We start from the raw sequence: 13,632 nt of genomic DNA, 5'->3' as shown, positions 1-13,632 counted from the left end.
TCCAGGGCGCGCGGAGGGCGGGGGGAGCCGCTCTGGGGGCCGCACGAGCGGCTGAGAGGAGGCCGGGGTGGGGCTTTCTCCTGAGCCAGACCCCACCCCACCCGGCCGACCCCACCCCCTGCTCCTTCCTCCCCTGGGCGCGCTCTCGGGTGCGCGCTCGGAAGTCGGGGGTCGGCGCAGAGTGCGGGCTGCGCGGGGAGGGAGAGGGCAGCGCGGAGGCGGCGCGGGACACCGGTCAGTGGCCGTGCGGTCCTCGCCAGGAGAGAGCATCCGCCCGTCCGCCAGCTAGCGCCAGCGCCGTGCGCGAGTCCGGCCTCCGAGGGACGCCGCCGGGCGAGAGGAACGCGCCGGCGCCCTTGCCTAAGCCGTGGCCCAGCGTGCGCGCGGCGGGATGACGGGCGGCGAGCGGGCCGCGTTGGCCCTGCGGTCCCGGGGGCGGCTGTGGCCGGTGCTGGCCGTGCTGGCGGCCGCCGTGGCGGGCTGTGCCCGGGCAGCCATGGACGAGTGCACGGACGAGGGCGGGCGGCCGCAGCGCTGCATGCCCGAGTTCGTCAACGCCGCCTTCAACGTGACCGTGGTGGCCACCAACACGTGTGGGACTCCGCCCGAGGAGTACTGTGTGCAGACCGGGGTGACCGGGGTCACCAAGTCCTGTCACCTGTGCGACGCCGGGCAGCCCCACCTGCAGCACGGGGCGGCTTTCCTGACCGACTACAACAACCAGGCCGACACCACCTGGTGGCAAAGCCAGACCATGCTGGCCGGGGTGCAGTACCCCAACTCCATCAACCTCACCCTGCACCTGGGTAAGCGGTGACAGCCCTGTCCCCCGCCACTGCTCGCCGGCGGCCCAGCTCCCGGGCTGTCTTCAACCCCCACCCCGGGGCCAGCTTGAGGGACCTGTCCGGCCGCGTGCTGCCGTCTGTCTGCTTCCCAGCCCGTGCCACACACAAATTCCTTTCTCCAACTTCTAAAATTGATCTCGCTTTTAACATCCGGTGAGGGCCAAGATGCCCGATATTAGCATCTCTCGGCTTGTCCTTTCTAACCCTTTCTAACTGGATTTTTGTTCTTATATTTGTGATTTTGGTTTTTAGGAGTTTGGTTCCCCCCACTCTCCCCCCTCCCCAAGCATTGCTGAGAAACACCCATTCTGGCTTTTCTCTTATAGCAAGGCCATCACAACGCATTCTTGGATCAGAGACCAGAACGTCCACCTTAAACACTTCTGCCTTTGAAATGTTAAGCTGTCTCCAGAGTTGAGGATGATTGTTGTTAAGGGAATGGCCAGAGGAGGGGGGGGGGAGCAAATGCCTTTATTGCTTGTTTGCCTATGTGTAATTATGATATAAGTTCACTTTTCAAGTTACTGTTCTTTAGAGCTGTTCAGCCTTAATTAAGAGCCACAAAGCTAATCCTGATATGAGAAAACAAAAGATAGTGGTCTGAACCTACTGTAATTGCTGGGCACGATTTTGTATAAAAAGGCTCTCCTCACAGTCTTCCTTCTGGCTTTGATTCACAGCAAATGTAATAACATAAATAAGTGACTTTTTATAAATCAAGAAGGGATATATATTGGAAACTACATGGCAGGACTGTGCATGAGAAAGGACGCTACTATCAGAAAGCATCAAAAATCATACTTGATCTAGCAAAGTTTTATTATTGATTTATATATAAGCAAGCAGAACATATGTGTAACTGTCATTTGTAGAACTTTGATCTGCATTACATTGGAATGCTTGATTTTTACCAGTAGCTGGTACTAATGAACTTCCAGAGCTGACTGCCCCAAACCATTCTTCTGTCAAAGCATAATAATCCTGTAGAGCTAATATTATTTGGAATGTTTGAAAGGGACATTTTGTAGGCAAATGGGTACTTTTCATCATGATTAGGCATTTTTTTTTTCTTATATCAAGATTCCAGAGAAAGAATATGACTTTCAAAAAGTGCCTTGAAAAGTATAAAGTATTGAGTGTGGAATAAACGCCATTTTATTTGTGGATGAGTCAACAGGCAGAATAGACTTTTTGCAGACACATTCATAAAAGAAACTATGAGGCATCTGCATTTCAGGAAATTGAAGAAATTAGGTGAGTTCAAGTTTTAAAAGGTGCTGGTAATGTCTAGAACCAGTAGTGTAGAGACACCTTGCCTGTTTTTTTTTTGGGGGGGGGTTGGTTTTTGAGATAGGGTCTTTAGGCTAGGCTGACCTGGAATGCACTATGTAGTTTCAGGGTGGCCTCGAACTCATGGTGATCCTCCTACCTCTGTCCCCCAAGTGTTGGGATTAAAGGCATGCGCCTCCACACCTGATGCCTTTCTAAAGATGCTGTTTTAAGACCACCAGTGTTTCCCAAGGTCTTGTGGGGGATACTTCACTGCTTTTCAAGATTGTCCAAAATTAGTTTCATGATTTATTTACAGTTATTTTTGTTTAAGTTTTTGACTCATGAAGATATTTGTATTCAGTTTTGAATATCCTTGAAGCCTTATTTAATCCACTTTCAAATTAGAAAAAGTTTTAAAGAAAAGGCAAGGCCTTGATGTCTTCCAGAGCCTGAGATTCAGTTGAAAAGTTCAGAACAATAGCTTGTCAATCTTGGCTTTCCTCCTCTTCTAGGCCCAAGGAGCTAAGGTTTGTTTCAGGTGATGGCAGAGGTAGATAGATTACTCCCCTGTTAATTCTCTTTCTAAGACAATGTGGTAGGATAAGCCTATCAGTCAAGTTAGGCTGCTAGCTGCTGGGAGCCAATGTATTCACTTCAGGTCAGGGTAATAATAAGGCCAAAATAGATCTTGGAGCTCACCTCCCTAGGACTCTAATGTGACTTTTCTACTTTTTTTTTTTTTAAATTTTTATTAACATTTTCCATGATTATAAAATATATCCCATGGTAATTCCCTCCCTCCCCACCCCCACATTTTCCCATTTGAAATTCCATTCTCCATCATATTACCTCCCCATTACAATCATTGTAATTACATATATACAATATCAACCTATTAAGTATCTTCCTCCCTTCCTTTCTCCACCCTTTTTGTCTCCTTTTCAACTTACTGGCCTCTGCTACTAAGTATTTTCATTCTCACGCAGAAGCCCAATCATCTGTAGCTAGGATCCACATATGAGAGAGAACATGTGGCGCTTGGCTTTCTGGGCCTGGGGACTTTTCTACTTTTAAAGTGTTGTAAGGTTGTATTTGGTTTTTCTGAAAAATTCAATTGTTTACTAGATTACATTCGTAAAATTAAGTTTTAAACTTGAAAAAGATATTAAAAGTATTTTTAATATAAGTATTGCCATTAATTGTGAAAACATATGCTTTATATTTTTAGTTAGATAGCTTATGAAAACTTGACTAGACCTTACTGACTTGTCCTTGAATCAAAAATGGTGATCTAGAGGAAATTGTGTGGAGTGAGTGGAGAAGGTGGGAAGAACTAGGGAGATTTGTGTGGAGTGAGGTTGATGTTCCTACTACCTTCTCTCTTTAATGACAAGGATATATTTGTGCCTAATGTTATGATCAGGGCAAGTAGGCAAGGTAGGTGTATGCCTCTGTGTTTTGATATTCAGCATACTCACTCCTTAGCTCCGGTTACTCCATGAGCTGTAGCTAACTAATTATTTCCCATGGAGTCAAGTACCATGACTGTTTTGTGCATCTATTAAATCTCCCATCCAGTTCAAATTTCACATACCCTTCAACAAGTGATGCATATTGTGCCTTGCCCTTACAGAGCATGTGAAAGAATAGGCCTGGCCACTGCTTTTCTAGCTTACCTTTTGATGTTGAACTTTAAACATAGGAAACTGAAAAATAAGTCAACTCAGGTCACACTTAAGTGGTGATAGTATACATGCATGTTTTGGCACTGATCATTAAGTCACTTTTTAGTTATAAAAATGAAACATGACATGGTATATTCAAACAATAAATGTAGTGACATACTATATTTGTAGTTATTAAGCTTCACACCCTAGACATTACCCATGGCAATTTATGTAACCCTTTAGAAATGTTCACATATCCCATTACATGATCACTTTAATTGGTACCATTTGGGGGTGCTGAATCATATTTTAACCTATGGCATGTACAAATTAGATAATTGTAAGCACTGTTATCACTTGATGTACAAAAGCCAGGAGACACTGTATATTTTTTAAGAGAGAGAGAGAAAGAAAAAGAGAAAGAGGAGATAGAATGAGAATGAATATGGTCACTCCAGGGCCCCTTGCAAATGAACTCCAGATGCATATGCCACTTTGTGCATTTGGCTTTATGTGGGTACTTTATGTGGGGAATCAAACCCAGGCTGTCAGGCCTTGCAAGCAAGTTCTTTTAGCCATTGAGCCATCTCTCCAGCCTGACACCTGATATTTCTCACCTCCATATAGAGGGGTTACAAAGCCCAGTGTGCACCTTTGGCTATGAAGAGTCAAAGCTGCTTTAGGAACCACAACAGTTTTCTGCTTGATGTAGAGAAAATTTCAGCCAGGCACCCTTTTCTGAAAACACTTAGCCTTTGGATCTTCTTCCCGAAATTCTGTTTAAACATTTGGCTTTTATGTCTTGTGAATATGCTATAAGTAAGTTTTATCAGTTTCCAGGTTGTAGTTGATAGTAATACCATAGCTGAGGATATCCTTTTATTAAACTGCTTCTTTACTTTGATAATCCATGTGGATGAAAACTTGGCAGACAGGGTCTTGATCTTTCAGAAAGGTAATTTTTCCTTTCTTAAAACAGGTTAAAGAAAAGTACTTACCTAAGCAACTCAGGGTTTATGGAATTCCCAAAATTACCATTGCAACCAGATTAGTTTCTAAGCACCTCAAAGCTTCAAGTATGTTGTTAGTTATGTGAAGCTTTTAAATCCCTGTGCAAATGTCTTGTGTGTATACAAATTAAAACAGTTGATATATAAGGTGGTTCATTTTATTGTTCAGTATGTATGTAACATGGAACAAATAGCAAAGTATTTTCCCCTAGGAAAATCTTTGCAAGGTAGGCTCTGACTGTGTCAGGAACTAGCTCTTGCTGTTGAGTTAGTTCACTGTGGTATTTGTGCACCCTGAGGGGACACTCTTTTAGTTTGTCTCACATTACATGTTGCAGGTTTCAACTTGAGAAGTTAAGGAGCCATTCTTTAATGGCCAGTAGTTGTTAGGAAGTTTTATAAAAGTTACGGTTGGCTGTTCTACAGTTGACTGCTTTTTGTGCAGATTCGTTCTCCATTTTTCCAAGGCACTCAGAAGAAAACATACACATTAGAGAAGTCGGAGCTCCGAGGCATTGCTCTCAATCTGCCAATTAATCATCGGTCACTGGTGATTATTTCAATTCTAAATCCTCTTAGGAAGTCCAGCATGCCTTTTGTCAGGCACTCCTCCCTGTGCATGCATTCTCATGATCCTGCCAGTATTCTGAACACATTGCTAAAATGCCTATGAATTACATACCACCGTGCCTGATAGAAAGGTGTGGAAGATTGAAGGTCCTCTCTTATGTGCTTGTACTCTGCCAGGTGGAATTTACGGTTATAATGTCTTTGCAATATTATATCAAGGGAGTCCTTATACCAGTTTACAGTTTTGAAAGCCTCTACTTTATTGGTGATTACATTTTTCATAGCTGAGTAATGGGGATCCCATGTTTGTGATTTTCCAGAAGTCCCAGTTAAAGGAAAGCCTTGAACCCAAAGTTGAGTACCCTGGTCTCTATAGATAATAGCTTCTCCAGCAAATCTCTTTAAGGAGTATCCAGAGCTGGAGAGATGGCTTAGCAGTTAAGACGCTTGCCTGTGAAGCCCAAGGACCCAATTCAATTCTCCAGTACCCATGTAAGCCAGATGCACAAGGTGGTACATGAGTCTGGAGTTTGTAGTAGCTAGAGGCCCTGGTGTGCCCATTCTCTCTCTCTCTCTGCTTCTTTCTCAAATTAATAAATTATATTTTTAAAAGTCTAGTTTATTCCTTTAGAATACGAGGTCATGTGGTCACATGCACATGGATTCAGAGAAGCGAGAACCCTTTGGTTGTCTTCTTGAGCTTCCTTAGTCTGCTCCTTTTTACTTATATTCCTGGATTTTTCCCATTCATGCTACTCACTGTCTCTGAGTGAACACTTCACTTCAAGGCTTCTTTTACTGTTTGCAAATTTAAAATTGTATTTCTAGGTTTAGCTCTTTCTCTAGATCCAGAGAGCTATTGGAGGTGATTAATTTGGGAGGTCTAGAGGCCATATCCAAAACTAAGTTTACTCCTTATTTTGCCCAGCCCAAAGCTGGTTTGGCATTCTCTAGTTAAGTAAGTGACAATACTGTTTAACATTGAGGCTCTCAACCAGTTTCTCCTGAGTCCCCTCTGAAATGTAACCATGCTTAACAGACTCAATAAAGATCACTCTGGTGAGCAGAATGGCTCTAGTGACTCAGATGGCACAGTTCTGGGCAGCTATCATAAACTCCGTCTCTCCCTGCCTCACTTTTTGCATGTGTGGTGGGTATGTGTGTGGGTGCATGTATTTTGAGGCTACAAGTCAATATGAAGTGTCCCTTCAATTGCTTTTCACCTTATTAAAAAATTATTTTTATTTATTTATTTGAGAGAGGGAGAGAGAAAATAGGGATGTCAAGGCATCTACCCACTGCAAACTCCAGAAGCATCTACTTCCTTGTGCATCTGGCTTTACCTGGGTAGTGGAGAATTGAACCTGGGTCCTTTGGCTTTGCAGGCAAGTACCTTAATCACTAAGCCATCTCTCCAGCCCCACCTTTTTTTTTTTTTTTTTTTTTTTAAGTTTTAGTTTTTCAAGGTAGGGTCTAGTTCTGGCCCAGGCTGACCTGGAATTCACTATGTAGTCTCAGGACGGCCTTGAACTCATGGTGATCCTCCTACTTCTGGCTCTTGAATGCTAGGATTAAAGGCGTGCATCACCACGCCCAGCTCCCACCTTATTTTTTGAGACAGGATCTCTCACTGGATCCAGAGATAATCAGATTCAGCTAGACTACCCAATAAACCTTGGGGAATCCCCTGACTACCCAGCACTGGGATTATAGATGTGGGCCACCATACCTAGCATTTACATGGGTGCTGGAGATCTGAACTTAGGTTTCATGCTAATATAGCAAACACTTTACCAACTGAGCCATTTCCCCAGTGCCCCATCCCTTTTCCTCCCTACTTACCCTTACTCCAGCACTCTTCTCTCTTATCCACTCTCTCCAGTCACTGTGGTTCTTTTTTTTTTTAATTTGATTTTTTTATTGACAACTTTCATAATTGTAAACAATATCCTATGGTAATTCTCTCCTTCTTCCCACTTTTCCTTTTGAAACTCCACTCTTCATCATATCCCCTCCCCCTCTCAATCAGTCATTTTGATGTCATGCTGTTTTTCTCCTATTATGGTGGTCTTGTGTAGGTAGTGTCAAGCACTGTGAGGTCATGGACATCCAGGCCATTTGGTGTCTGGAGGAGCATGTTGTAAGGGGTTCTACCCTTCCTTTGGTTCTCACATTCTTTCCGCCACCTGTTTCACAATGGACCCTGAGCCTTGGAAGGTGTGGCAGAGATGTTTCAGTGCTGAGCACTCTTCTGTCACTTCTCAGTACCACGGTGCTTTCTGAGTCATCCCAGGGTCACTGCCATCTGAAAAGAGAAGGTTCTCTAAAAAAAGTGAGTGTAGCATTAATATATAGGTATGAACATTAAGAGAAGTTCTTACTGGGCAGTTTGGTGAGCAAAGTATATACTTTTAGCCAGGCATCAGTAGACATTACACCCCTAGGGCCTGTGACTACCCCTATTGTAGGTTTTCAGTATCAGGGATATATTTCCTCCCACAGAGCAGGCCTCCAGTCCATTAGAGGGCAGTTGGTTTCCCCATAACAGACATGCCACTATTGCACTCTTTGGTTCATTTGGTCTGGTGATTTCTCTCTCTCCCATTGAACTGTATGCAGCATAGCTTTTTCCAGCTTCCTGTCAGCTGGTCTACGTGGAGGAGGTTTTCGGCTCAGTTCCAGCAGGATTTCTCAGTGATCTTGCAGCCCAAGTATGTGGAGTCTTTAGCAATAGGGTCTTACCATCTATTCCTGGTGGGAAACCAAGGGCCTCGGCAATGGCCTGTAATGTTTTGGGGGTATCAGGGCCTCCCTGGCCAACAACTCACTGGAAGGTATCCCGTCCCTGGCACTGAAAAATTTCTAGTAACAATCTATGGCTCCTGAGTGTTCCATTGTCCAAAAAAGTAGGTTTCCATATGATTTATTTATATCCTCTTAGATTTTATTAGTCCTCCCTCCACCTTTCCTTTATTGTGGTTCTTGAATCACTATCTTTCCATCTTTCTTGCCTCTGCTTTAATGTAGACAGATGCCCATAGGATTTCACCTGATTGCAGTAGCAGCAGGGTCTCAACAGACTGATGCTTTTTCTACTCCCAGTTTGGCTTCTTACATAGGTGTTTCTCAACATGATGGGGTTAATATCTCCAGTAAAGCCATTGCAACTTGAAACTGTTTAACTTGAAAGTGCATACAATATACCTAGCTCACTAGATTTTCTTCCTTTATTCCTTCCTTCCTTTTTTTTTTTTTGCTTTTTAAAAATTAATTTAATTTAATTTATTTATTTGAGAGTGACCAACAGAGAAAGAAAGAGGCAGATAGATAGATAGAGAATGGGCACGCCAGAGCCTCTAGCCAGTGCAAAGGAACTCCAGATGCATGTGCCCTTGTGCATCTGGCTAACATGGGTCCTGGGGAACCGAGCCTCGAACCAGGGTCCTTAGGCCTGACAGGCAACCTCTTAACCACTAAGCCATTTCTCCAGCTCCCCCACCTTTTTGTTTTTAGCTTTTTTTTTAATTTATTTTTAAATTTTTATTTATTTATTTATTTGAGAGTGACAGACAGAGAGAGAAAGACAGATAGAGGGAGAGAGAGAGAATGGGCGCACCAGGGCTTCCAGCCTCTGCAAACGAACTCCAGACGCGTGTGCCCCCTTGTGCATATGGCTAATGTGGGACCTGGGGAACTGAGCCTCGAACCGGGGTCCTTTGGCTTCACAGGCAAGCGCTTAACCACTAAGCCATCTCTCCAGCCCTGATTTTTGCTTTTTGAGGTAGTGTCTTGCTCTCGCCCAGGCCGACCTGGAATTCACTATGTAGTCCCAGGGTGCCCTCAAACTCACAGTGATCCTCCTACCTCTGCCTCCTGAGTGGTGGGATTAAAGGTGTGTGCTACCACACCCTACTTTTTTAGAAAAAATATTTATTTGTTTGGGGGCCGCCCAGACAGAGGGAGAGAGAGAATGGGTGCTCCCGGGCCTCCAGCCACTGCAGATAATCTCCAGATGCATGTGCCACCTTGTGCAGCTGACTTATGTAGGTCCCCAGGTTCAATTCCCTAGGACCTTTGGCTTTGCAGACAGATGTCTTAACTGCTAAGCCATCTCTCCAGACCATTTACTAAATTTCTTTGCACAGCAACACAGTGCACTGCATAGCAGTGATGAACTCTGTGATTGAGCAGCTAATAGAGAGCTGTGGTTTGTTGCTGCCTCCCAGTATTATTCAGGAATGTCTACCACTTACCAATAGTCCAGGAAAAGATTGTGTTCAATGTCTGGGTTCTAATACCACTATTTCCTCACTGCAAATGCCCCAAATACTATCAGTCCATAGAATTTGAAGACTGTTGGTATTTGAGAAGCCATAGTTGAGAATGACGGATGAACATAAAATGAATTACATTGTAATATTCCTTGAAGTCAGCCTTTGAAAATTTTATGAGAAAATTGGTCATAAATTTTCTCTTGTAAATATTTACTTTTGGGGTTTAATGTAATTTTTTAAAAGTTTTTTTCTTATTTATTTATTTGCATGCAAAGAGAGAGAGAAGGGAGACAGATAGAGAATAGGCATATCAGGGCCTATAGCCACTGCAAATGAACTCCAGACACATGTGCTCCTTGTGCTTCTGGCTTATGTGGGTGCTGGTGAGTCAAACCGGGGTCCTTTGGCTTTGCAGGCAAATGCCTTAACTGCCAAGCCATCTCTCCAGCCCTAAGGTTTTCTTTTTTTTCCTTTTTTTTTTGAGGTAGGGTCTCACTCTAGCCCAGGCTGGCCTGGAATTCACTATGTAGTCTCAGGGTGGCCTCGAACTCACAGTGATCCTCCTACCTCTGCCTCCCAAGTGCTGGGATTAAAGGCGTGTGCCACCACGCCTGGCTCAGGTTTTTTTTTTTTAATTGACAACTTCCATAATTATAGACAATAAACCATGGTAATCCCCCCCCCACTTTCCCTTTGTAAATCTGCTGTCTGTCCTACCTACCCCTTTCCTTCTCAATCAGTCTTTTATTTTGATATTATCATCTTTTCCTCCTAATATGATGGTCTTGTGTAGGTAGTGTCGGGTACTGTGAGGTCATGGTTATCCAGGCCATTTTGTGTCTGGAGGAGCACATTGTAAGGAGTCCTACCCTTCCTTTGGCTCTATTCTTTCTGCCACCTCTTCTGCAACAGACACTGAGTCTCAGAAGGTGTGATAGAGATATTTCAGTGCTCAGCACTCCTCTGTCACTTCTTCTCAGCACCATGGTGCCTTCTGAGTCATCTCAAGGTCACTGCCATCTGAAAAGAGAAGGTTCTCTAACCAAAAGTGAGAGTAGCATTAATATATGGGTATAAACATTAAGAAAAATGCTTACTGGGCAGTTTGGTGAGCATAGTATATACATTTAGCCAGACAGCAGCAGATGTTACACCCCTAGGGCTCATGACTACCCCTGTTTTAAGTTTTCATTATCAGGAATGGATTCCTTCCCATGTAGTGGGCTTCCAGTTCAGGGGTTGGTTTCCTCCATAACAGGCATGCCACTCTTGTGTCTGTTGGCTCATTTGGCCTGGCTGGCCACATTTAAGGCTTGCAGTGTCCACTGTTGTTTATCTCCACTGATGACTTCTGTCTCCCTCATGGAGCTGCATGCAGCATAGCTTTTTCCAGCTTTCTGTCAGCTGGTTTACACGGAGGAGGTTTTCAGCTCAACACCAGCAGGATTTCTCAGTGACCTTGCAGCCTGTAGTATGTGGAGTATTCAGCAACAGGTTCTTACCATCTAGTCCTGGTGGGAAACCAAGAGCCTTGGCCATGGCCTGTATCAGAGACCTCCCTGGCCAACAACCCACTGGAAGGTATCCCATTCCTGGCACTGAAAATTTTCTAGTCATAAACTATGGTTTCTGGGTATGCCAGTGTCCAAGAAAGTAGGCTTCCATGTGACATTCATACCCTCTTAGATTTTGATTAGCCCTCTCTAATGTAATTTTTAAAGAAATGGTTATAAGCACGTTTTATTTAGAAATACATATTCACCCACATTGCTGACAAAATCCTTTAAAGGGGATTATCAAACAGGTAAGGAGAAAGGTTGTGATGAAACATTTTTACTTGCTTGTTGGGGGTGGCATGGCTTTTAGTTTATATAGTTCATTTTAGGGACAGTTCGAGGGTATGCCCTCTCTTCAGGATGGAAGAACTGCAGACAGGGCAGCCTGCAGTCTCCCATGTTAACACTGGTTAGGCAGATGGACAGTAGTTTTGTGTCTCTGTAGTTAATAGGCAGCTGAAGTAAACCTGCGCCTTATCTCTCCTTGTACTTATTGACAGCTCTACTGTTGTTCTGTTTGTGTTTGTTTATTGTTGCTGCTCAAAATCCCTGAGAGGGCTTCAAATAAGGGATCAATCTGTCCATAACCTGTGCATTTCAGTGAGCAGAATGGGACAAGGGTTCCGCTACCCTGTCTCATTGGCTTGCCCTAAGATTCATAAGTGGCGCCGCTGGGGTGATAAAGTTAGATGTTTGTTAGTTCAGGCTTAAAATGGACAGCTTGCTCATGTAAGTCCATCTGCATCTCTTTCCGTGCACTCTTCCAGGGGCCAGCTGAAAATAAGTGGGCCCAGTCAGTCTGGTGCCCTCAGCAACTACATATTCATGAAATAAAATAATAAAACGCCACTTATCTCTTTCTTAGACAATGGTGAGCTCAGATCTCTTTTTGGGAGGAGAAGCTCTGCAAGTCTGGCTGGGAGCTGAACTAGGGATTTGCCTTGTGTCTTATAACTCAGAGGTTATAGCCTTTCAGCTCTGTTTTTTACTCTGTTTTCCAACTGTGCACTCTTCCTGTTGTATTGAAGGAACATTGGGTTATTGTTTTATTTTTGGACTCTTCTTTTTGTTTTGAAAATTGGTTGAAAACTTGATTCAAAATAAGCTTCCTTCATGTCTCTTTTCTCTCTGGGACAGTCTTTCTATGTAACCCAGGCTGGTCTTGAACTCAAGATGGTTTTCCTGAGTACTGAGATTACAGGCTTGCTTTCAGCCAGTTGGTTATACCACAAAATAATATACAAGTGATTTGTGTATGGGATGCGTTTGGGCTTAAAGTAGGAGAGCGAGGAATCAGAGAATCTAGGAGGTTCTTCTCTTACTGTCATCTCCCTCTCTCTTGGAAGTTGCTGGCATTAATGGGCTTTAACAAGTACCAGTTGAGCTAACAAGTTATCCATCTGATTTCAGTTGAGCTCCCAGCTGTGTCAGCTGAAGTTCTGGGGAGCAGATCAGAAGGCATTCAGGAAAGCCCAGAGCCAGCCTTGAGAACAGGACAGCGCTGGGGGAGGGGAAGAGGTTGTTTGGTTCTCACCGGAAACAGGCAGTGGTTTGGGTTGCTGCTTTGTGGTCAGTGTGGTAAAATCCTAAGTTTGGGGTTGTTGCCCCACATTTAGAGAATACTTTCTTTGTCTTCTTTTTCTTTTTCTTTTTTTTGGTTTTTAAAGATAGAGCAGGCTGGCCTGGAATTAACTATGTAGCCTCAGGTTGGCCTTAAACTCACAGCGCTGGGATTAAAGGCGTGTGCCACCATGCCAGGTTGAGAATTTATTTTTATGTTATCTTTTGAGACTGGTTCTCATGTATTTCAGGTTGGTCTCAAACTTGCTCTGTAGCCAAGGATGACCTCCCACTTTCATCTGCAAGTACTGGTACTATGGGTGTGCACCACCCGTGCCTGGTTTATGTATGTGCAAGCTAGGTACATCCCCAGCCTATCATGGAGCCTCTTGGTAATAATGTCTGAAGCTTTAATTGTGTGGCTTACTTGGTGAAGTTTATGAAAATTTGTGACATATTTAGAACTATGTGAAAAGATTACCCCCTCAAGTGAGGTGAGCTTGTTGCCCTGGGATTCTAATTAGTGGGCAAAAGTGTTTATCAGCAGGCATCTGGAGAGAAAAATTTTTATTTAAGGTCACTGTAACATTAATAGTTTTTTAAGATTCTCTTGAGCCTGAGATAATTTGTAATGTGTTTGAGGAGGTAAGACAAAAATACTGTAATACAATAATTCAGTTGAAAGTTTTTGAAAGAACTGAGTGAATATTTGCTGAACACCTTGAGAGGTGTGGGTAGAAGTTAGCCGAAAAGGCTGCTTGAAGAAAACTAATGACATGAATGAAGGACTTTCCAGGAAGGCAGAGTTATTTGAGAAAGTTCTAAAAATAACCAAGTAATTGTGAAGGCATTGTTTGCCTTTCATGGAGCAAAGGGAC

The 13,632-nt window shown here is 43.6% G+C and overlaps 1 protein-coding gene across 1 annotated transcript in view; it reads left to right on the top strand.

The window, feature by feature from the left end:
* Positions 1-391: 391 nt before the first annotated feature.
* The window catches only part of Lamc1 (laminin subunit gamma 1), a 140,940-nt gene continuing 127,699 nt past the window's right edge, over positions 392-13,632 (top strand). The window contains exon 1 of the mRNA XM_004658724.2: positions 392-806. Within this exon, the coding sequence (XP_004658781.1) occupies positions 392-806 (415 nt within the window). The remainder of the gene's footprint in view (positions 807-13,632) is intronic.

The sequence above is a fragment of the Jaculus jaculus genome, chromosome 1, assembly GCF_020740685.1.
Source record: "Jaculus jaculus isolate mJacJac1 chromosome 1, mJacJac1.mat.Y.cur, whole genome shotgun sequence".
In the NCBI taxonomy this organism is placed as follows: Eukaryota; Metazoa; Chordata; class Mammalia; order Rodentia; family Dipodidae; genus Jaculus; species Jaculus jaculus.
The sequence above is the reverse complement of the archived record's forward strand: the minus strand, read 5'-3'. Positions and strand labels throughout refer to the sequence as shown.